Here is a 23,635-nt window from a genome sequence, read left to right on the forward strand (position 1 = left end):
TTCTGAGTACTCCTCTGAACGCCATAGTGGCCATATTAATAGTACAGTATACTGTACAGTATGATGGACACTGATGTCCAGCTGTGGCTTTCACTACATGCAGATTAGGAGCCAGCGACAGAGAGAGAGAGACACTTCAGTAATTATGTACAGTGAGGACAGAATAGCCTAGATGTTGTTGATTTAAACAGTGACCATAGGCTAAATGGTGTAAATGGAAAGAATTACGGGTGAATGAAGTATGAAATAAGTCAAGTATGTTTGGTTTTAATATAAGCTTACAAAACCATCAAACACATATTTAGGCATTCCACGTGTGACACTACCCAGGTTACAAAGGGGGGCAAATAGAAGAGGGCTATATCAGCCCTAGATACCGACCATCTGAGTGTGGACACAAGTTTTAAAGGGTTCAAAAAGAGTGGGAGACGTGCGTTCAAGTCAAGGAATATTTATTTTAAAAAGAGAACTATGGCAATGGACCTGAAAAACAAGGAGAAACTGCCAGATTAGTCCAAGTTATTTTATTTCACAATACTAAAATAATTAAAACTACTAATATATAAATAGCAAATGGCTTAATCATGAAATACAGAGGATAAAATTGCTACGACAATAGGCAGGACAGGGTACTTACTGCGGGGAGATTCTATCACAGACCCAAATAGGAACCACCACGTGTGCACACAAATCACTGCAACCACTGCAAAGACAAACTAACATACACTCCAGGGAGGTGACCACTATACTTGACACCTAATAACTCCAAAAAAGACACAGGATACAGATTCAGTTGGTTTAGGTTCACAAATGTCAGTAAGGTGCAATCAAACATACACATAGAAAGGGACAATCTTCAGCCATCTCCATAGTATTCAACTGTGTAAGTCAACACATTTGTCAACAGCCTTGGTAAACTGGCTCAGGCAAAGCAGCAGTCTGGCCTTAAACCTCAGTCAATGTGGGGGCTTGGCTGAAGAGCAACACAATAGTTGCCGGGCTTCACTCTGCTTTAAAACTGGGAAGAGCTGAGTCTTTTCCTGAAGAGATGATTATATTAGATATGTTTACAGTTTAATGAAACTCCGAAGTTCACTAACACATACCTCTTCAGCACAGGACCACAGAGCTCAATCTGGATCACCTCAGGACAGTCACACCACAACTAAATATACAAAAGTCCTCATTAGTTTCCCCATAAAGCAATATAACACATCTTTCTCATTCAATCTCCCTTACTCGCACAGCCACAGCAACCCTGCCACACAACCAGGCCTCAGACAAAGAGGTACTAATTGCCCTCACCTGTCCCTATAAAGGCGGGAAGCTACCTCTGGCCCCACCTGAAAGGGGCGGTGATCTAAATGTAGATGCCAGCCCTCACACATGAAAGACTTTATTCGCAAGGAGGCTAAGCCAGGCACAAAACAGGACCTCGTCGAGGACATACAGACGTTTTTGTAAACAAGAGTCACCGTGGCCTTTTGCAACAGACTTATCTCTGGACTTTCAAAAGCTGTGCGGTGTATTATTATAATGGAGGGGGGCATAGTGGAAAATAAACAGTGGTGTCCATGTAGAATACAGATGTAGCAACTTAAAAGTTCCCGTGTTTCCGTGACGGGGCCGTGACTGGTCCTTCACTGGTCCTTGAACGGTCCTTTGCTGGTCCGTGACCGAATGTAATCCCCCGCGATGACGTAGTCAGTGAGGCCCCGACTGGAAACGCCCCTAAGCAGTCTGTGTGAAAACCAGCTGCAATGCCTCATTTGTCCACGGGGAGGAGCAGTGATGTTCCACTCTCACCGTAGACTGTCTAAAGACACATCTGAACAGATACGCTGGGGTGAGCCGATCAGCTGATCAGTTGATGGGAAAAAAAAAAATTGTGATAAGATAACACTGAGGCAGCGCTGCAGCCGCTCATATCTGCAACTCTATGTCACACACAACAACAACATGCCAACATAAACTTGTTATTAAAGAAAACTCAGCTTGTAACGTCCGTAACATAGCCTAGATGTTGTTGATTTGGTAAACAGTGACCATAGGCTAAATGGCGTAAAGCGTAAATGGAAAGAATTACGGGCGAATCAAGTATGAAATAAGTCAAGTATTTTTGGTTTTAATAAAGTTTGCAGTATAAGCTTACGAAACCGTCAAACATATATTTAGGCATTCCATGAAAGATTTTATTCACAAGGAGGCTAAGCCAGGCACAAAACAGGAGCTCGTCGAGGACATACAGACATTTTGGCAAACGAGTCACCGAGGCCTTTTGCAACAGACTTATCTCTGGACTTTCAAAAGTTGTGCGGTGTATTATTATAATGGAGGGGGGCATAGTGGAAAATCAACAGTGGTGTCCATGTAGAATAAAAACATAACATATATACTACAAACCACCTGGGATTGGCTGAGGACCCGTGTGTTGGGGGGGGGAGTTCAGATGTGTGTGTAGAAAAGAGCGGGGAGAGAGCTAATGTGTTAATGTTATATGCTGCTGTGCTTGCCTGTTTTATTGTTTTTTGGCAAAACCAGTTCCTTCGTAGCTTCATTGTTCCGGGTCACTACAATATTCTTTCCATTTACGCCATTTAGCCTATGGAATGGACGAAAATAAAAAGGAGTAATTCATGTTCATGGGCACACTCAAATCACAAGGCTACTGTATAGTATACAGTACTCAAACCAGCTGCATTCTCCACTCTGTGATCTGTGACACTGGGAGACCAAAAAGCCCATCAAGTGCAAACAATGAGAATGCTAATGAGGTGTTTGTATGGTTTACCTGGTCTAAAGCGTATGGGGATAATTTTGTCTCAAAAAGATTTTAATGTGTACAATATGATGTGTATACATATGCATACATTTATAAATATCCAAATACAAAATACAAATATAAAAATGTGACATACAAATAAATAAACGAATTTGTATAAATAAATGTGGATTTGCAAATATATTTTCGAGATTTGAAAATAAATGTCCCTGACTTTGTGTGTGGAGTCAGCATTTGTGGATCCATTTTTTGCTTTTCTCGCGATGACGTAATTTTGAGACATTCCTACCGCTCACCACGATTCACAAATAAATGCCACCAGATTTGAATACAAATAGCGGTACACCCTTCACCGAACATCCAGCAGATGGCAGTGTTGTGCAACGGTGCCAGTCAGTCATTTGTAGGCTATCCAGTCAGAGACTTTCTTACAAGAGTAAATGAAACTGCATGATCAACATGGAAGCGGCCAGTGGATTAACTGCATGGGTAAGTAGTGTTATTTATTGCGTGTGTGTTATAGTGGATTTCCCCCAACTTGACAGTATAGACCTTTTCACCTGGGAGGCAGGCAGTTGGCTGGAAGTCAGCTGGAAGACGGCTGCCATTCAGCTGGCGTTCAGCTTGAACAGGAACTTTTGAGTTGCTACTACTGTAAAAACACAACATATATACTGCAAACTTTATTAAAACCAAACATACTTCACTTATTTCATACATATTCTTTCTATTTACGCTTTACGCCATTTAGCCTAATGGACGAAAATGAAAAGGAGTCATTCATGTTTATGAGCACACTCAAATCACAAGGCTACTGTATAGTATACAGTACTCAAACCAGCTGCATTTTCCGCTCTGTGAATTGTGACACTGGGAGACCAAAAAGCCCATCAAGTGCAAACAAAGGGTTGAGCAATGAGAATGCTAATGAGGTGTTTGTATGGTTTACCTGGCCCAAACCGTGCACTACAGTAAATACCTGCATAACAAAGGGCTTCCAAGACGCTCGTCTCTGCAGCTCTATGGCGCGCACAACAACACCGAGCCCTCCCCTCCAAATAAACTGTTAATTTTAAAAAAACGTTTTTTTTGTAACTTTTTTTAAGGGTTAGTTTGTTGTTTACATGCAGATAAGCGAGAGAGAGGTGCAAGCACAAGAGAAGAGACGCTTCAGTAATTATGTAAAGACTAGTGGTGGCCATAGATTAATCGCGCCAATGCCGGCCGGCATTAAAAAAGTCAAAAAGCGACATCAAAAGCTGGAACAGCTTTGAGAATAGATTGCATTCAAAGAAAAAGAAGAAGAAGCGTGCATGCGCAGTAGCAACATTCAGTCTCCTGCTCAGCAACCAAGTCCAGTCCAGTTATCAAGTCCAGTCACCAAGTCCAGCACACAGGCCAGGACACTACTGAGGGCAAGCCTGCTGACTCGATTTTTGCGCCGTCCTGTTTATATTTTTTGAAGAAAAATAATAAGGTAAGTTATCAAGCAAGTTTGTCTGTTAATATGTTTTAATTATTTCTACGACTGTTAGTGTTCGCTAGCTAACGCTAGCGTTAGTTAGCTAGCTAACGAACCATCAGGCATAACATTAGCCTGTTCAGTCCATGCCAGGGATGGGGGACTCGAGTCGAGTGACTTGACTCGAGTCAGACTTAAGTCGCCAAATTGAGCACATGACTTGTTTGATTAACAGTGATAAAAGACTTGACTTAGACTTGCATGAATGACTTGACAAGTCATTGCTGATATTTTTCATTTCGTCTATGGCCCGTCGGTAAATCGCACTCCCACCACTCATACTACAAATCCCACAATGCACTGCAACAGCTGAGACATAGGTCAAGACCTGTGCACCACCTCTAACCATGCTGCTTCAGTTGTTTATTGAGACACTAATCAGTGGTCCAGTTAGCAACTTTGTCGTTATATTTAGCCACTTTTCAGACCCTCTAGTGATTAGTTTTTTTTTACCAAAAAGCGACTAGGGACGAATCTAGTGACTTTTTCTGGAGATCTACAAACCACGATATCAGTGGAACTTTCTTGTAACTACAATATTCTTTGTCTTTTTCAGAACAAGTGCTCAGAGCTACTGAAGAGCTGCTTTGGCAACGCGGGCGCAATGCACTGGAGGTGAGATGCCAGTTGCTTATATTCTGGAGGACATTTCAACTTAAGAAATCTTCCAAACTTCTCGTGAGCCATAATCTGTATGTCCGTAACCAGCGACATGCAAATATATTTGCAAAAGATGGCATTTTATATATGTTTACAGGCTAAATCTGTCTGTATGCTGTTAGCTTTGAGGCACACGTGCACAAGCAGTCAGGTGACCAGAGAGAGAGCATTCAAATGGTGCTCAAAGCTAACAGCATAGAGACATATTTAGCCTATAAACATATATAAAATGCCATATGTTGCAAGTAATTTGGCATGTTGCAGGTTCCGGATCTCTGGATTGTGGCAAATGAGAAGTTTTGAGGATTTTGAAGGTTTTTGGGGAGTATTTTAATCGGTGTTGCACGTGGTTACTGCAGACATCCGGCTGTGGCTCACAGGCAGAGCGGGTCGTGCACTAATCAGATGATCGGCGGTTCGATCCCCGGCTCCTCCGAAGTGTCCTTGGGCAAGATACTGAACCCCAAGTTGCTCCTGAAGGCTGTGCCATCGGTGTATGAATGTGTATGAATGCTTAGAGCAGTTGGCACCTTGCACGGTAGCCAATGCCATCAGAGTATGAATGTGTGTGAATGAGATATGTAGTGTAGAGCGCTTTGAGTGGTCGGAAGACTAGAAAGGCGCTATATAAGTACATTTACCATTTACCATCCATTGTTTGGAAAAATACAGAAAGCTGTTTCCCCGTGGAGCTCATGCAGTACTTAGAGGGCTAAAAAACTCCCCCTGACATCTTATCATTCTGATTCATTTACTTCAGAGTAGATGATGACAGTGCCTCTTTTCCACAAACAAAAGAAGTCCGTTGTTAAAACACTGCTCGCCTAAAACATGGACCAATACCATGTCTTCATATGGACTGCTTATCAATTTTTAAATCTTTTAATGCACTCAAAATCTGTTTGGCATTCTTAATCCGACATTGGACAAGCAAGTAAACCCACAGTTGCGTTTCATTTCCAGTTATGTGAATTTATGGAGCCATGCACCAAAGATGAGTTTTTCAAACATTTACGCAGCCATTTAAAACTTAAACAAAGAGTTCTATGTCCATATGAAGACTGCAATTTTCAGAGCAGTGTACATGCAACATTTAATGCACATAAAAGTAGAGTACACAGTGGGAGTGCTACACCACAGTTTAAAACTGAAATAATGTCAAACATTGAAGGGCCAGATCAGCTGAAAACCCTTTACACAATGACATTGAGGGTGAGTTTGAGTCTGTAGATGACATACAGGATTTGGAAATCCAACTGGAACGTAACCTGGCTGTACTTTTTTTGAAAATGCAAGCAATCTTGCACATATCTGAAAGTGCTGCACAAGAAGTAATTCAGCAGATCAATCAGATTCATTTACTTCATTTATTTCATCTAGATATAGTCAGATATAATGCTGTTTCCCCTCGGCTCGGCGCCTGTTCGTTGGGGTTTACCCCGGTGGACGAGAGGGTAGCCTCCCTTCGCCTTTGGGTGGGGGGACGGGTCCTGACTGTCGTCTGTGCCTATGCATCGAATGGCAGCTCAGAGTACCCACCCTTTCTGGAGTCTTTAGAGGGGGTGCTAGAGAGTGCGGCCTCTGGGGACTCCCTCGTCCTCCTGGGGGACTTCAATGCTCACATGGGCAGCAACAGTGAGACATGGAGGGGCGTGATTGGGAGGAACAGCCCCCCTGATCTGAACCCGAGCGGTGTTCTGTTATTGGACTTCTGTGTTCATCATGCATTGTCCATAATGAACACCATGTTCAAGCATAAGGGTGTCCATATGTGCACTTGGTACCAGGACACCCTAGGCCACAGTTTGATGATCGACTTTGTGGTCGTGTCGTCGGACTTGTGGCCACATGTTTTGGACACTCGGGTGAAGAGAGGGGTGGAGCTGTCAACTGATCACCACCTGGTGGTGAGTTGGCTCCGATAGTGGGGGAGGATGGCGGTCAGACCTGGCAGGCTCAAACGTTCTGTGCGGGTTTGCTGGGAACGTCTGGCTGAATCTCCTGTCAGAAAGAGCTTCAACTCCCTCCTCCGGGACAGCTTCACTCACGTCCCGGGGGAGGCCGGGGACATTGAGTCCGATTGGACCTTGTTCCGTTCCTCCATTGTCGAGGCGGCTGACCAGAGCTGTGGCCGTAAGGTGGTCAGTGCCTGTCGCGGCGGCAGCCCCTGAACCCGCTGGTGGACACTGGCGGTGAGGGGTGCCGTCAAGCTGAAGAAGGAGTCCTACAGAACCTTTTTGGCCTGTGGGACTCCTGAAGCAGCTGACAGGTATTGACGTGCCAAGCGGAGTGTGGCCTCGGCGGTTGTGGAGGCAAAAACTCGTGGGAGGAGTTCGGTGAGGCCATGGAGAACGACTTTCAAACGGCTTTGAGGAGGTTCTGGACCACCATCCGGCGGCTCAGGCTGGGGAAGCAGTGCACTGTAAACACTGTGTTCAGTGGGGGCGGGGTGCTGCTGACCTTGACTGGGGACGTCTTGGGTCAGTGGAGGGAATACTTACTACGAAGACCTCCTCAATCCCACCAGCACGTCTTCCTTTGAGGAGGCAGAGTCTGGGGACTCCATGGTGGTCTCACCCTTCTCTGGGGCTGAGGTCACTAAGGTAGTCAAAAAGCTCCTCAGTGGCAAGGCCCCGGGGTGGATGAGACCAGCCCGGGGATCGCACTCCTCAGCCTCTCCGGGAAGGTCTTTTCGGGGGTCCTGGAGAGGAGGGTCCACAAGATTGTCGAACCTCGGATCCAGGAGGAGCAGTGTGGTTTTCGTCCTGGTCGTGGAACTGAGGACCAGCTCTATACCCATAGCGCGGTCCTGGAGGGTGCATGGGAGTTTGCCCAACCAGTCTACATATGCTTTGTGGACTTGGAGAAGGCGATCGACCGTGTCCCTCTGGGAACCATGTGGGGGGTGCTCCGGGAGTATGGGGTTCCAGGCCTATAAATACGGGCTATCCAGTCCCTGTACTCTAGGTGCCAGAGCTTGGTCCGCATTGCCGGCAGTAAGTCGGACCTGTTTCCAGTGGGAGTTGGACTCCACCAGGGCTGCCCTTTGTCACCGGTTCTGTTCATAACCTTTATGGACAGAATTTCTAGGCGCAGCCAGGGCGTTGAGGGGCTGCAGTTCGGTGGCCTCAGGATTAGGTCGCTGCTTTTTGCGGCCGATCTAGTCCTGTTGGCTTCATCGGAGCGTGACCTTCAGCTCTCTCTGGAGCGTTTTGCAGCCGAGTGTGAAGCGGCTGGGATGAGAATCAGCACCTCCAAATCCGAGGCCATGGTTCTTAGCCGGAAAAGGGTGGAGTGCAGCCTCCGGGTCGGGGATGAGATCCTGCCTCAAGTGGAGGAGTTCAGGTATCTCGGGGTCTTATTCACGAGTGAGGGAAGGATGGAGCGGGAGATCGACCGGTGGATCGGTGCGGCTTCTGCAGTGATGCGGACTCTGCACCGGTCCGTCGTGGTGAAGAAGGTACCATTTACCAGTCGATCTACGTTCCTACCCTCACCTATGGTCACGAGCTTTGGGTAGTGACCGAAAGAATGAGATCGTGAATACAAGCGGCCGAAATGAGCTTCCTTCGCAGGGTGGCTGGGCTCTCCCTTAGAGATACGGTGAAAAGCTCGGGCATCCGCAGGGAGCTCAGAGTAGAACCGCTGCTCCTCCGCATCGAGAGGAACCAGCTGAGGTGGCTCGGGCATCTAGTGCCTCCTGGAATGCCCCCCTGGTGAGGTGTCCCAGGCACGTTCCTCCGGGAGGCGGCCCCGGGGAAGACCCAGGACACGCTGGAGGGACTATGTCTAACGCCTTTGGGAGAGCTGGATGAAGTGGCTGGGGAGAGGGAATTCTGGAAGAAACCCCAGGAAGAGCCACATAGGAGGGATCCCTCTCCCAGGATGGACAGACGTGCAATGTATGTCACGTGTACAAGACAAATCAGAAAATACAATATGAAAATATGTTTGTGTAATTGTACACAAACATATTCTACAATTACAATGAATGATAACATGATTACAGTAGCAATGGAACCTGTGATAGAGATAGAGAGACACAGATGCACAGCAGCAGCAAATCATAAACTAACTATAAACTGTAATGGAGATATGGTAGCAAAAATGACAGTAGTAATATGTGTAGTGGACATCGTGCAGGACCACAGCAGCAGCCACGATCCATGAGAACCTGCTGGACGACAGAGCACAGAAACTCCGGGGAAGGAGTTTAGTTAGGGGGTACCCCGGCAGTCTAGTCCTATGGCAGCATAACTAAGGGATGACCTGAGCCAGCCCTAACTTTAAGCTCTATCACAAAGGAAAGTCTTAAGTCCACTCTTAAAAGTAATGACCGTGTCTGCCTCCCGAACCCAGAATGGTAGTTTGTTCCACAGAAGAGGAGCCTGATAGCTGAAAGCTCTGGCTCCCAATCTACTTTTGGAGACTATAGGAACCACAAGGAACCCAGCATCCTGAGAGCGCAGTGTTCTAGAGGAGTAGTAAGGTACTATGAGCTCTTTTAGATATGATGGTGCCTGACCATGAAGAGCTTTGTAAGTAAGGAGAAGAATTTTAAATTCTATTCTAGATTTAACAGGTAGCCAATGCAAGGAAGCCAAAATGGGAGAGATGTGATCTCTGATCTTGGTTCCTGTCAGAACACGTGCAGCAGCATTCTGAATTAACTGCAAAGTCCTAAGAGACTTATTGGAGCAGCCTGATAACAAAGAGTTACAATAGTCCAGCCTAGAAGTAACAAATGCGTGGACTAGTTTTTCTGTATCCGCTTGAGACACGATGCGTCTGATTTTGGCGATGTTACGTAAATGGAAGAATGCAGTCCTCGAAATTTGGTTTATGTGGACGTTAAAGGACAAAATCCTGATCAAAGACAACTCCAAGATTATTTACGGTGGAGCTGGAGGCAAGAGTCAGCCCATCTAAAGTAACTAAGTCCTTTAGTTTTGTCTGAATTTAACATCAGAAAATTGTAGGTCATCCAACTTTTTATATCCTTAAGGCATGTTTGGAGTTTAGTTAACTGATTGGTTTCATCAGGCATGACCGATAAATATAATTGGGTGTCGTCAGCATAACAATGAAAATTGATAGAGTGATTCCTAATAATGTTCCCTTCAAAAAGCATATATAAACTAAATAGAAGTGGTCCTATTACACAACCTTGTGGGACTCCATGACAAACTTTGGTATGCATGGAGGATTCATCAATGACGTGAACAAACTGAGATTGATCTAAGATCACCGGGGTAAGATGGATTTTGTCTATAGTAGTTATAATTTTATCATTAAAGAAGCTCATGAAGTCATTGCTACTTAGACCTAAGGGAATAGATGGCTGTGAGTCTCTGTTAGCCTGGCTACAGTGCTGAAGAGAAACCTGGGGTTGTTCTTATTCTCCTCTATTAATGAAGAGTAGTAGGCTGCTCTGGCATTACGGAGAGCCTTCCTGTATGTTTTAGGATTATCTTGCCAGACTAAACGAGATTCTTCCAGTTTAGTGGCACGCCATTTGCGTTCAGATTGCTTTAATTCACGAGTCTGCTGGCTCTACCATGGTGCTAGCCTCCTTTGTTTTATTGTCTTCTTTTTCAGAGGTGCAATAGAGTCTAGAGTTGTCCGTAATGAGCCTGTAGTACTATCAACAAGATGATCTATTTGTGAGGGGCTAAAGGAAGCAGACAAGTCCTCTGTTACAGTTAGACATGGCATTGAATTCAATGCTGAAGGAATCACTTCCTTAAATTTGGCTACAGTACTATCAGATAAACATCTGCTGTAGAAGTTTCTGCAAAAAGGCTTATAGTCCGGTAATATGAACTCAAAGGGTTCTGTGTAAAGACTATTAGATGAGCAATTTCAATGCCGTATGAAAGAACAAGATCAAGAGTGTGGTTCAGACAATGAGTCGGTTTATTTACACTCTGACAGAAGACGATTGAATCTAATAAAGAGATGAATGCAGTACTAAGACTATCATTGTGGTTGTCCACATGAATATTAAAACCAGAGATCATTCCAAAGACCTTCATATTACTGGGGGAAATGGCCATGAAAACTGATCTCTCCTGATGATGATAGGTCATGATATGCCTGAGGGGGACCAAGCACGGGAGATTCTGATGCTTCTTAAAGATATCCTGGAGTTGGTTATGTCATCACACTTTACAGATGAGTTAATCCACTTCCTTGATTGCAAAATCTCAGAACATAGAGGGTTGCTGCAGGAAACCTTTCCGAACAACAAACTTCATCAGAAAACATCATTGAACCTCACCCTCAAATGATAAAAATCTTTGGCCCGCTAGTAGATATGTGGACTATGCATTTTGAGGGGAAGCATGCATTTTTCAAAAAAGTGGTGCATGACACTCGCAATTTCAAGAATGTGGCACATATCTTGGCTGTAAGACACCAGAAGATGATGGCCTTTCATTTAAACTCCTCAACATTCTTCAAGCCTACTTTGGAAACTGATAAAGTGAGGTCAGTTTTGGTCATTTCTTTACCTGACAATGTTCAGAGTTTGCTACATCAGCAAAATGCCAAGCAAAGTACAGTGCTAGTTGCATCTTCTGCTTATGTTCATGGTGTTAAATACAGCACAGATATGATCATTTCAGTTGGCAGTTGCTCAGGTCTCCCTGAGTTCAGGAAAATAACACATTGTTGTCATCAACACAGAAATCCTGTTTGTCTGCAGGCTTTTGACTGCGTGGTACACTGAACATTTACGTGCTAATGAGTTGTGCCCCTATGGGGCAGGTTCTCTCACTGTCATCCAGTTGTCTGAGCTGAATGACGTTTTCCCCTTATCCTACCGAGTGAAAGGCAACATGTATGTAACACTTAAGCGTTACATATCACGCTGAATGACAGTATGTGGACTATGCACTGAAGTTATATTAACTTTTTCCAGGACCATGGAACGCCACAAACTGAGAGTCATCATAACGGAACAGCACAGACAGAAAGTGTCACTAGATGGAAAACCAGAAACGGTTAAAGAACTGAAGACCAAAATCAAGGAAAAATGCAAGCTGCACTATGACTTCAATGTATGAAGATCCTGACTTTGATAATGCTCTCTGCAACCTTGATGACATAAGAGACTTGCCAGGTACAAGAGCTACTGTGAAGGTCGTTCCACTGATGGCCACTGATGGCCGCCACCACCAGCACATCCGATGCCTTGTGTACCTCTGATGATACAGAGATTCTGTCCCCACACAGCTCAACTTCATCAATGAGACAAGAGCCATGGCCAGAGTTTTTTGACATTCCAAATTTCTCAGTTGAAATGGAATTTAGACTGATTTTAGATTTAGCTAATCTTGCATATCTACAAGACAAAACACCCTGGAATCCACCAAGCATAGTATTCTGGAAATGCTTGCGGAAACAATTTACAAATTTGATACCTGCCCAAGTGTTGAGTGGCTCCAATCTGTGGCACTTGCACTCATCAGTAAACATCCCTGTTTGAGGGAACCAGGTTCATCAGATGGGTGTTCTGGCTTGAAGCATAGCTTGAAATTTAAAATGGGGAACTATCGTGGTAAACTGAAAAGAGCAGGATGTATAGAGGTTGTGATAAATGCTGGGAAAGGAGGTAGACCACAAATGGCTTTGAGAGGCCTCAAAAGACCCAAAAGGTATGAGGTCAATTACCTACCGGACATTCCTGAAGGGCAGAGTGAAGATAGCCTGGAGGCTGAGACATTTCTGGTTGAAGGAATGAAAAAACGGAAACCCAATGGAGCTGTCATCACCTCAAAGTTGGACCAGACCTTCCCATTGCGGAGAAGAGAGATTGTGAAGGCCGGACCTCCAGTGAAAACTTTGAAGGAGCGATGGCCAGCTCTTTTTACAGAGAGACAAGTAAGCACTGAAATTATAATAAAAATAATAATAATAATAATAATAATATAAAATAGTTTTTTCTTGGTAAGCCTTTTTTTTGCAGTACGCCACCCCCTCTGCTCTGTCTGGAAGAGTATTAAGGCCACAGAAAAAAAATTAAGGGGTGAATTTTTTTTTTTTGTCCATTCCAGAAAAAAAGTCAGAATTCTGATTAAATCTCAGAATTGAGAGAAAAAAGTCAGAAATCTGATAAATTCTGACTTGTTTCCTCAGAATTGTGAATTATTGTTATTTATTTATTTTCAGTGGCCCTAATACTCTTCCCATCTGCCTTGTGACTAAATACTAAATGGCAGTCTGCCCATTACTGCTGTATTTAAAATGAAACTGTTAACAGTTGTTAAAGTATTTTTCCACACTGGCCCAACCCTATTTAGTCACTGTGCCTTTTGCTGTGTGTTATGTATGCAGAGTTCAATAGGGTCACCAAGAACCTACAGGTGGACTTCTTTGAGGCCCTGGACCGCCACACACCACGCTTTGTCGAGATCTTCAAGGCAAAGAAAGGAAGTATAGGACAGACCCTGACAGAGTTGGTGCAACAATAGTGATTGCTGTTTTTTTTGCAACAACAATTGTTAGGGGGTAGAAGATGGGAGGACATGGCTAGAGGGGCACCAGTATTATTGATGTTAAATTCATTAAATTCATTAACAATGTTATGGGAATTTTAAAGAAAAACCCTTAAATAAGGAGGATTGGATTCAAAACATCAAAGGTTAAGTTGAATTTATTGTTCTTGTACAAGAGGAGTGTTTCAGTGCAACACACTAAAAAGGTTACAGAGAAAAAGGCTCCCTGAGGAGCGCTGACAGTTGGTTCTTATACATTTTCCTAAAAATGGGCTGTCTTAACCCCTGCAAATTGTTAACAGACAATTTGCATATAAAGCATCTAAACAGTTTTCTTCAACATATCCCCTAATGAGTTGTCAGTATGTCCCCAATATTGATATCACCTCTCTGGCCTGTCTCTGGCTCTCATTCTGTTCTGGAATCCGTCTATTTATACATTAACCTGAACTTTACCTTAACCTGCCAGTCTCAGTATAACAGCAATAAAGGGAAGTGCCCTCAAGACATGGAATAAATAGGAACAAACATTGTATAAGTTAAAACGTCTAAATAGCAGTGTAACCCTGATTTTTATGACAAACAACATATTCCGAATTCATGTCACAACTCAAACAGGACCAAAAGATAATATTTTTCTCCTCATTCACTGCCATTCACATTTTTTTCTGATCAAAGGTCCTATGAGGTCCACCGGAAGGGGTGTGACTTAGGCACTCTATAATGCTATTATGTAAACAGTTCTAATGAATTTGAGCGGGTGGGGGTTAGGGATGTTCCTGATTAGTCAGTTAAATGTGTTTAACATCACAAGTTGGCACCAGAAACACTAGTCGGTTAGACTTTTTAATAATATTTTATTGTTGAGTTAACTGTTGAGTCTAAGATGTTATGCATCCAAGCACTACTAGCCAGGGCTGCGACCCCCTCCCCAGCCACACTCACACACATATCCACACTCTGGCTCCCACAAACAGGCAGTATTTTTTCAGACTGTGGATTAAATTGTTGTAAATTTCGACAGTTTTCTGGATGTTTTAGTCTAAACTTAAATTTTAGACTAATCAACTAGCAAATTAGTTGCCAGAAACATCCTTAGTGGGGGTGCATTCTGATGGTGTGAAGCTAGTTTTTGGCCTTGGAGAACTTTTCCTCCTGATGGAAGTAAGGAGAGACTGATATATGCAAGAGTTGTCTCTGATGATCACAGCACAGGTGTCCAACTCGCCTCCACTGATGAACTCAAATGGATTGTCCCAAGAAATATACAGTACATATGATACAACATAAGTACAACTTACAACCCCTGTAGAATGTTGCTACTCACTGTTACAGCTGTGGATTGTTTCTTAAAAATGAATTATCCAATCAGTGACTTGTTTGCTGCACTGTCAAATAATGTAGTGACACTTGTTTTTTATATGTTTCGGACTTTCACAGACATTTTTGTACTGTAGCTGTTGAATGCTGCATTATCTAGAGCTTAATTTGTTCATCGTCTACTTCTAGAAACCAGATGTGACAGCGATGCACACCATTGTACTCCGAGGCCTCCCTGTTCTACTAGGTGTTGACCCCAGTGACTTTTCCAACACCTGCTTTGTAAGTTCTCATAGGAGCATCTTAAAGGAGCATACACAGTTATGGGGAAATTTGATTTGTATTTACCAGTGTCTCAATGAGAGTGAGATAAAAAAACACAAAAAAAAACGTAACACTGAATATCCATGAGTTGAGTACAAAGATTGGCATGGGCTGCTTGCTAAACTGTCAGTTAGCAAGCAGCCTAGCTCCTGTGAAGTGAGAGGACTATTTCTCATCTAATGGTGGGCAGATCGATCCAAATATCAATATTATCGTTGCCAAGTCGGTATCGGTATCGAATGGATACTAGCCTGGTGAGATCGATTCTTTACTTTAAGTTCCGCTCTTGTTTCCAATGCTGCAGTTTCGGCCCCCCCGCTCTTGTGTTTAGATGTTGTGCCGTCACGCGAGCCACGTCATGTGACGTGACTTAGACGTGCAAAGCAAACAAACAAGCAAGTTGCTGGCTCAGGTTCATCAGCACACGCAGTGCGTGCCTATTTTCTCTGTGCGTAAAATTACAACAGAAGACTGGCAGAGAGGAAGAGGAGCTCCGTGTGGCTGTATTTTCAAGCCAAAAACGAGACAACAGCGAAATTAATTGAGATTTAGCAATTCAATGACGCATCCACCTTATTTATTGAAAAGTATCGTATCGGCGATACTGGCCCATATTTACTTGGTATCGGATCAATGCCAAAATATGCAGTATCGCACACCACTACTTTCATCTCCAAAACTGAGTTATTTAAGTACAAGACCTTGTTCATATTCTTTTTTTTGTGGTTTCTGTTTTATTTTGAATGATGCAGTAGAGAAAACAGTAAATCCAGGGGGAGAGAGAGGGGATGACATGCAGCAAATGGCCCAGGACAAATTCAAACCCAGGGTCACTGTGGTAAGGACACAGTCTCTTTGTGTGATACATGCTCTACCAGGTGAGCTGCCAGACCCCCCAGACCTTGCCTATTTGACTTAAGATTTAGAAAAGAAAAAAAAAAAGTTATGTTTTAAATGCAGATACATTTGGTTTGTCTGGTAGTTCACCTGGTAGAGATTAGATTAGATTAAATTAGATTCAACTTTATTGTCATTACACATGTATAAATACAAGGCAACGAAATGCAGTTTAGCATCTAATCAGAAGTGCAAATAGCAAAGTGCAATAGATACAGCTAAATGCAGTATTTACAGTAGTGCAAGTAAGGTGTGTATAACTATGTGCAGAGTATGTACAGATAAACAATGTGGGCAGTAGTTATGGGCAGATTAAATACAAATAAGTTATGGAAGCATAATGTACAGGTAATTAATAAATTAACAGAGTGCAAGATACAGATGTCACTAAACTAATATTCAGATGTATTACAATACTGTACAAGAGGGCTAACTATACAGTACAGATGTATTTTAGATGTATGTGTTTTTTTTATTTTTGTTTTTTTTTGTATCACATATCAATGCTGAGTCCAAGTGGGGAGGAGTGGGCTCTATGTAACCTGATGTGTCCCCCAGCAGTCTAAGCCAAAAAGCATAACTTAGCTTAGCACAAATCATGGCAGTAAATATTTTGTTCACTTTTACAGAGTATGCCACTGACTATCCGCTACCATTGTTTGCACTGAGTTAAGCTGCAATGTTAAGAGCTGAAAGCCAGCTACTAGACATAGAGACACAAAAGGTATTGATCATGTTGTCTCACTGTGAATGATAAGAAATAATGGGGGAAAGGGTTAACTCCCAAATTGTTGGAGTATTCCTTTAATGCACAAGGCTGGAAGGCAGTGTCGGCAGGACACATAAAATCAACAATTTCGAATAGACAATTTACAACATTTCCCCGTTGTAATGTTTTTGTTTGGTTTCATCATAGGATTGTGACACTGATGAGACCTGGGCACAAGTATCTGTCGGGGTATGACTGTTGTCCGTGAAGATGTGCAACTCCTTCCAAATCAGCTCCACCCTAACCCAATGTCTACTGCCATCATTGTTGAGGGAGGTATTGTAATGGATGATCTCCAGAACCTACCTGAGGCACTTTGCCTTTTGTTTGGACTGTCATACGCTTTACATTTAGACTACCCTAAAGCCATGAAAAACACTTTGGGCTTCATTCAAAGAGTGATGCTTGGCTTGAGAGAGAACAAACTCCTACCAAAATTGCAAAGTCTTAAAAATCACTTGAGCTAGAATTCAAATGTACGAGTGGAGTCAGGTGTTTTTTATTGTTCACTAAATTAAGACACTCCACTCAATTTGTCAGCCCATGGGTTCATCAGCAAGTTACTAGAGGCTGTATATGTACGTATATTCATTCACATATAAGAGTTTTTCATTCCTGTATAGACATTTGAGCCAATTGCTGAAGTAACGCTTGCTTTTTTCGAGGCAATTGGTTTCAGCAAGTAAGTCAGATTGCTGTTCAAGTAAATATAACTTAGAAATGCTAAATTAGTCCAGCTTAGATAAGTCTGTTATATGGACTAAACACAGTAAATTTCACATGCAATGACTAAAATTAAAATAGTAATTCTGAGCAGTCTTTACTAAGTCGAGAGTACAGTGGTCCCTCGTTTATCGCGGGGGATATGTTCTAAAAATAACCCGCAATAAACGAAATCCACGAAGTAAGTTTTACAATTATAATACATGATTTAAGGCCGTAAACCCCCTAACCACACACACTCAAAGAAATGAAACATGGATGTTGCTGGCATTAAATAAATCTTTCAAATTAAAACTACTAAATGTGTCCATGTTTGACGATTAACTAAAGAGAATTTCATTTTATTAACCTAACACCATTAACTGTTGGGATTACTACACCTTGTTGTGTAAAATCAATGAAGCTGTATTTAATAAAGCTGGTTAAACTGCCTGAAGGCTGTCCCAATGGGCTTTCCGTACTTTCTTGCACATGCTCAGTAAGGCAGAAGAAGTAGTTCGAATCTTTCGTGGTCTGGCCTAGTCTGGTGACTGCAGTCTTCTACAACCACCACCATCCTTCTGTTTTTTGGTAAGTTCAATAATTCTTTTAAAATATTGAACGAAACCGTGCGTGTACTGCAACAGACAATATGTATTTGTATGTAATTTTATACATGTCGTCAGTGGCGGATGGTGGCTATGAAATGGCTAGCCCAAGCCTTTTAGTTGGACACGCGTGCCTGTGAAAATCATGATATGCAAGATTAATAAATTGTTTGGCAGACAAAACAAGATTAAAAGTGTGCTGTATAAAACGAGGGTAAGAGTGAAACGATATGCGTACACACATGCGGTTTCTGTGTCCGCCAAACATTCAAAACAAAACAACGCAAGTCAGATGACCGAGACCCACGTGGGGCGCGAAACCCAGCGAATCAGAAAGGCGCAAGTCACAGTGAAGGTCCAATAAGGATGCAGCTCGAGCTATCTTCTACAATGTAAACAAAAGGTGCATCCGCAATATTATTAGTCTTACTGTAGTTTTTCACATTCTGACCTTGCACTCTAGGGACAGTGTTTGTCATTGTATGTAGTGTGTGTTAAAAATTGGGATCTACTTTGGATTTCAGATTCCCATGTCATCTCAGAGAGTGGCTCTTGTAATGGATGCGAAGACAGCGGCTCTACAGTAGTGGTGAGTATTATTTTGAGGGGTTTATTACTTGGAAAAAAAGTATTTGTTTCTATACTTTTGAAAAGGTTTTTCTGCTATTCTCTGAAATGTAAAATTCAAGAAAAAGGAACATTTTATGAATCAGTTTAAACCAAACTGTTTTGGAAGAGGGCAGTGTTCTAGAGGGAGGTGGAACAGTAATGGCTGTATGACAATAACTCATGTTGTAAGAATTAAGGATAGAAATGCAATATAATTATACTAACGTGTTAGTGTAATAGACATTCTGTTGTGTAATTAACACAGTAACCCACAGACGCGATTAAATGCAATTTGTACTGATTTTTTGTGAGAAAAGAATGAGATGTATTCAAACTTGCTTGTTGGACCTTTAATGTTCATTAAGTTCAATATTCATTACAGACTCACTTGGCATCATTCAAAATACAGAAATATGAAAAAAAATATCTTAAGAGCACAAAGCTTTGAGTAATTACTGGAATAATATGCATCACCTGATCCTTATTATTACTCTTGGTATGGAAATGTGCTTTCATTTTCAGATTGAATACAAGATGGCTGCAACCCTAAGGGTCGTGCTTGGAACAGACGATGCATCCAAATTGAGACTTCCAACTGGAATTCCTGATTCAGTCGAGGACCTGAAAAGAGAAATTACAAGACAGTGTGGTTTGTCAGGAAACTTCAGACTACAGTACAGAGACATTGAGTTTGACAATGAGTTTGTTAATTTGTCCTCCACTGCTGAACTGCAAGACAAGAGCACTGTTAAAGTGATTTACCTACCAAATGAGACAGACATGAGCCCTCGCCATGATCCATCCTCTGTACCTGAAGAACTGGATGAGGCCTCTTCCATTTCATCATCTCTTTCCACTGCAGACACCGACATACTTTCCTCCCCTGGATCTACCTCTTCAGGTCCATCGCTGCGTTCACAGCCATGGCCCCAAACCTTCCCAATACCTCAGTTCAGTTATGAGGTAGAGGTTCAGCTGGAGAGGGCCAACTGCACTCACCTGAGCAGTGGCACACTTCTTAGTCCCAGTGCCAAACTGAAGTCCGACATCTTGGATAGTTTAGCATCAGAAATCATAAAATACAAAGTGTACCCTTCCAGTGCGGAGTTTGATACCGTGGCAGAGGCACTTATAAGGAAGCATCCTTGTTTGAAGGAGCAGGGATCAGTCTGTGGGTACTATGGGTGGAAAATAAGTTTAAAATACAAAATGGCCAACTACCGCACCAGGCTGAGGGGCATTGGCTGTCCAGAGTTAAGCATCAATTCGATGAAGGGAAAGCATGGCACCACTGGCCAAAGTCCAAACCAGGTGAAAAAGCCACGGAAAGCGGAGGTCAACTACTGTCCTGACTTTCCGGTGGGGGAAACAAAAGAGTCTCTTGAGGAGGAACGGCAAGCACTTCTTTTAGAGATAAAGAAGAAAAACCAGCAACAAATAAAAAGTAAAATGGGAAAAACATTTGCCTACCGAAGGCAGGAAATTGTTATGGACATGCCCTTCATCACTGAGCTCAAAAGCAGGTGGCCAGCTCTGTTTTCTGAGAGTGAGGTAATGCGGAATTGATCCTTATTTGGTATCTGATATGTTGTGCATATAGTGGTTAAACTCTGTTGAAAGTTTGTTCTAAAACTAAGCTATAACTTTTTCACGGCAGACTAAAGTTAGACTATGTAACTATTTTGATGAGGCTTTTTTCCTAGGTTCTCCACAACTGATTTATGACGCCTCACTTAAGTCATTCATTCTGTCAAAGGGGAATATTAACAATGGGCTAATGCCCCTTTTTATGATGATATTCTGTACAACAGGTTTTAATCTTGAAATTTCATTTTGCATTACTTCTGTTTTAGGTAAATGCAGAATTTACCCGCATCACCACTGTTCCACTTCTGTCCAAATTCATGTCCCAGCTGGATGGATACTCTGATCGCTTACTGAAAGTGTTCAGAAAGAAGGGGGGTGAAGCCGGACGCAAAATCAGACTGATCACGACAGTCATGGACAAGGTATAATTGTATTATGTTTACCTTTTTACATTTTTATTTTTTATTTTTGTCTAGTGTTATTTATTTATAGTGTTATTTGAACGGGACATTAACTATCACTGAGTAGATTTTGAAGGAGCAGCCTTCAGCACAGATTCTCATCCTTCAGGTAACCCTTGGTCCCAGAAAGATTGTAAACCCCTGCTTTGTATTGAGTAAAAGTCTGTCTTTCTGTCTCTGTCTCTGTCTCTCTCTCTCTCTCTCTCTCTCAGGATCCTAGGATTGAGAGGCGCAGAGAATGTGTCATCAAAGGACTTTGCATCTATCTAAATGAAGAGCCTGAAAGCCTAATAAAAACCTACCTGGTAAGTTGTAATACAAAGTATGAACCTTTCCTTAATAGTCTCTGATGTTAACATGCTACAAATCGAAATTGATGCTATGTTTTCACCTCATTGCCAGGATGCCAGTTCTGATGCAAGCCATGGAATGGAGGCCATCGTCATGGGGATCTATGTCATACAACATGAGGGAGCAGAGCCCGATGAAGATCCAGAAGATGTAGGAGTCATAATTGAGGGAGTCAACGTTTTGCAAGGTCTCAGGAATGTGGCAAATGAATGTGTGCTCCTGCTCGGCCTCATTTACAGCTTGAATTTGAGCTACCCAAAGGAGCTGAAGCACACGTTTGAATTCCTTCAAAAAGTGGTGATGGAGTTGGATGGTAACCGACTTTCCCAAAAGGTGCAGGTCCTCAAAAACAGACTGCTTGAGTAATCTTTTCAACTTGTTTCAAAACACACACACACACTAGCTTTATCTCTATCTTTCACATACACAACACAATGACTTGGATGAGGACTATTCTACTACTTCTTTTCATGGGAGTCCATGAACGTCTTCCTTTATGTGCTACTGATTTGTGAGTGATTGTTTGTAGATTTGTTCAATTGGGTAGTTTTATGGAGGTTGGCTTATCTGTATTACTCATCTCTGCCATACCAAGTCCGTTTGTAATTTCCTTGTTCGTGGCATTTGACATGGTAACATTTTGATTTGACTTTTTTATGGGGGCTGTTTTAGTCATCTAGATTTTAGTAATCTTAAAGTGGCCAAATGCAACTTCAAGAGTTGACAATTTTCTTTGTATTAGTACCGGTATTCCGAAAGCTGCCAAATTGTGATTGTTAAAATTATAAATAAAAGTGGGTTTAAAGAATTCAATTTTGTGTCATTTATTTGAATATTGATAGTTAAATTGATAGAACAAGATGGTACAGCTTAAATGCAATTATATTTAGTTTATTAATTTCAATGTAACTTTGTTCAATAAGTCCAACATAACTTTGTTCACTAAATCTAATATGACTTTATATAATAAATCCAACATGGCTTTGTTTAATAAATCCACCATAACTCTGTTGAATAAACTCAACATAACTGTGTTGAATACATCTAAATTAACCCAGTTTCGTGCAACCGGTTGCCATAACTTAGTTAAGTAAATCCAATGTTTTATTTTTTTGAGTGCACCTTCATACACCTTTTTACACGCATTTTGTACAGTACTCCCTTAGTTAATCAGGACGCAGAACACATGTGCGGTTCTCCCTTAGCCAATTTAGGACGCAGAACACAATGCGCATTCATACTGTACAGTACGCTGTAAAGAAAAGCATGCAAAATTACACTAAAAAAATCTGCGAAACAGCGAGTCTGCGATAAGTGAACTGCGTTATAGCGAGGGACGAATGTACATGCAAATTGTTATTAAGTACAATCTACTTGATTGTTTTAGTAAAATACCTAGTTCTCTTTACTTGTTTTTTTTTTGTGCAATCGGTTTGCATGCTATTTTTAAGTAATGATAACTAATTGGATTTTAGTGTACCTCTATTCCAGGTCACACCGCCTGTGGAGGCAGTTTGGTCATGATATTTATTTTGCAAAATAAACTGATTAAATGCCCTATTATTATGGAGATTAATACAATATACAGTATAAATTATGCTTATTGTGGAATGGGTCTATGTGTGACAGACATGTAAAGGAAGTTTGTGAGTTAAATTGAAAATATGTCTGATGTTTTGTTTAACAACCAAGCAAGCTGGCCGATTGTGCCACAGAGTCATGCCTTCTTCCATATTGTTTGCCCACGACATTACCTGTGTTTCTCCACTTGTCACATTGAGCCTGAAATGTGAGATCTCAAGGTCAACAAAACAGTTTTAAAATAAGGCAATGGAGCACTAGCGTGAAAGAACTCAAAAAGAGGCACCACTGAGATTTGAACCCTGTTTACTAGACAGCCACTTTAACCACTTTTTCAGTAAAATCAAATGACAAAAAAAGTCACCTGAAAATAACGAGCAGGACCATGTTCTGCTCTCTGGTGCCATGTGGTGGTTATGAAAGTAAAGTAAAGCTTTGAATCACCTGGAGAAATTTGGCATTTCAGTCTGTTCATGGTACGAATCAATAGTTGCTCAGGTGAACTTTTGCTTCTTAAGGGATATCTCAAAGCGGAACATGCTTTCATTGTCTCTGGGTGGTCTCGGACCACCAACCTCTCAGTTAAGAGCCAAGCGTGCTGGCCAGTTGTGACCTCCTGCTTTAGAAGAACAATTATTCGCTGTCATTGGCTTAGTTTTCCATTTTTAGTATAACTGCTTGGCTGCACTCAATGTGAGAGTCTTTTCTATGGTCTGGAATTGTGTACTACATTAAAAAAACTCAAAAACAGGCACTGCTGGGATTCAAATCCAGGCTCTCCTGTTTACTAGAGAGGCACTTTACCCATCTAAGCCACGGCACCATTTCTTGTTAATGTTTTAGAATTTCATATAAACATTTGAATGAAATTAAATCAGCATTTTATAGACTTTTAATATAATATATAATTTTTCACTAAAATCAAATGACAAAAAGTTACTTTTCGAATGCCATGTGATCACTA

At 42.0% G+C, this 23,635-nt stretch overlaps 1 protein-coding gene across 2 annotated transcripts; it reads left to right on the forward strand.

Annotated features, from left to right (window-relative positions):
* The first annotated feature begins 17,746 nt into the window (after positions 1 to 17,746).
* On the forward strand, positions 17,747 to 21,922 carry LOC104939825 (uncharacterized). 2 transcript variants are annotated; one of them, XM_019267509.2, is made up of 6 exons: positions 17,747 to 18,065; positions 18,607 to 18,671; positions 19,214 to 20,242; positions 20,545 to 20,700; positions 20,952 to 21,044; positions 21,142 to 21,922. In XM_019267509.2, exons 3-6 carry the CDS (start codon positions 19,226 to 19,228, stop codon positions 21,454 to 21,456), a joined length of 1,581 nt encoding a protein of 526 aa, XP_019123054.2. In that variant the 5' UTR covers positions 17,747 to 18,065; positions 18,607 to 18,671; positions 19,214 to 19,225; the 3' UTR covers positions 21,457 to 21,922. The 2 variants fall into 2 exon arrangements, with proteins under 2 accessions (XP_019123054.2, XP_027134487.1); XM_027278686.1 differs by lacking the exon at positions 17,747 to 18,065 and adding an exon at positions 18,141 to 18,485.
* Positions 21,923 to 23,635: the final 1,713 nt, after the last annotated feature.

The sequence above is a fragment of the Larimichthys crocea genome, chromosome V (genome assembly GCF_000972845.2).
Source record: "Larimichthys crocea isolate SSNF chromosome V, L_crocea_2.0, whole genome shotgun sequence".
NCBI lineage: Eukaryota > Metazoa > Chordata > Actinopteri > Sciaenidae > Larimichthys > Larimichthys crocea.

What these genes read in the sequence shown, in the direction of transcription:
- LOC104939825 (XM_019267509.2), top strand. Translation starts at nt 19,226, where the DNA reads ATGGCTGCAACCCTAAGGGTCGTGCTTGGAACAGACGATGCATCCAAA. An exon ending in CTCTGTTTTCTGAGAGTGAG is followed by an intron (nt 20,243 to 20,544) that starts GTAATGCGGAAT and finishes CTTCTGTTTTAG; the next exon opens with GTAAATGCAGAATTTACCCG. An exon ending in GCCTAATAAAAACCTACCTG is followed by an intron (nt 21,045 to 21,141) that starts GTAAGTTGTAAT and finishes CCTCATTGCCAG; the next exon opens with GATGCCAGTTCTGATGCAAG.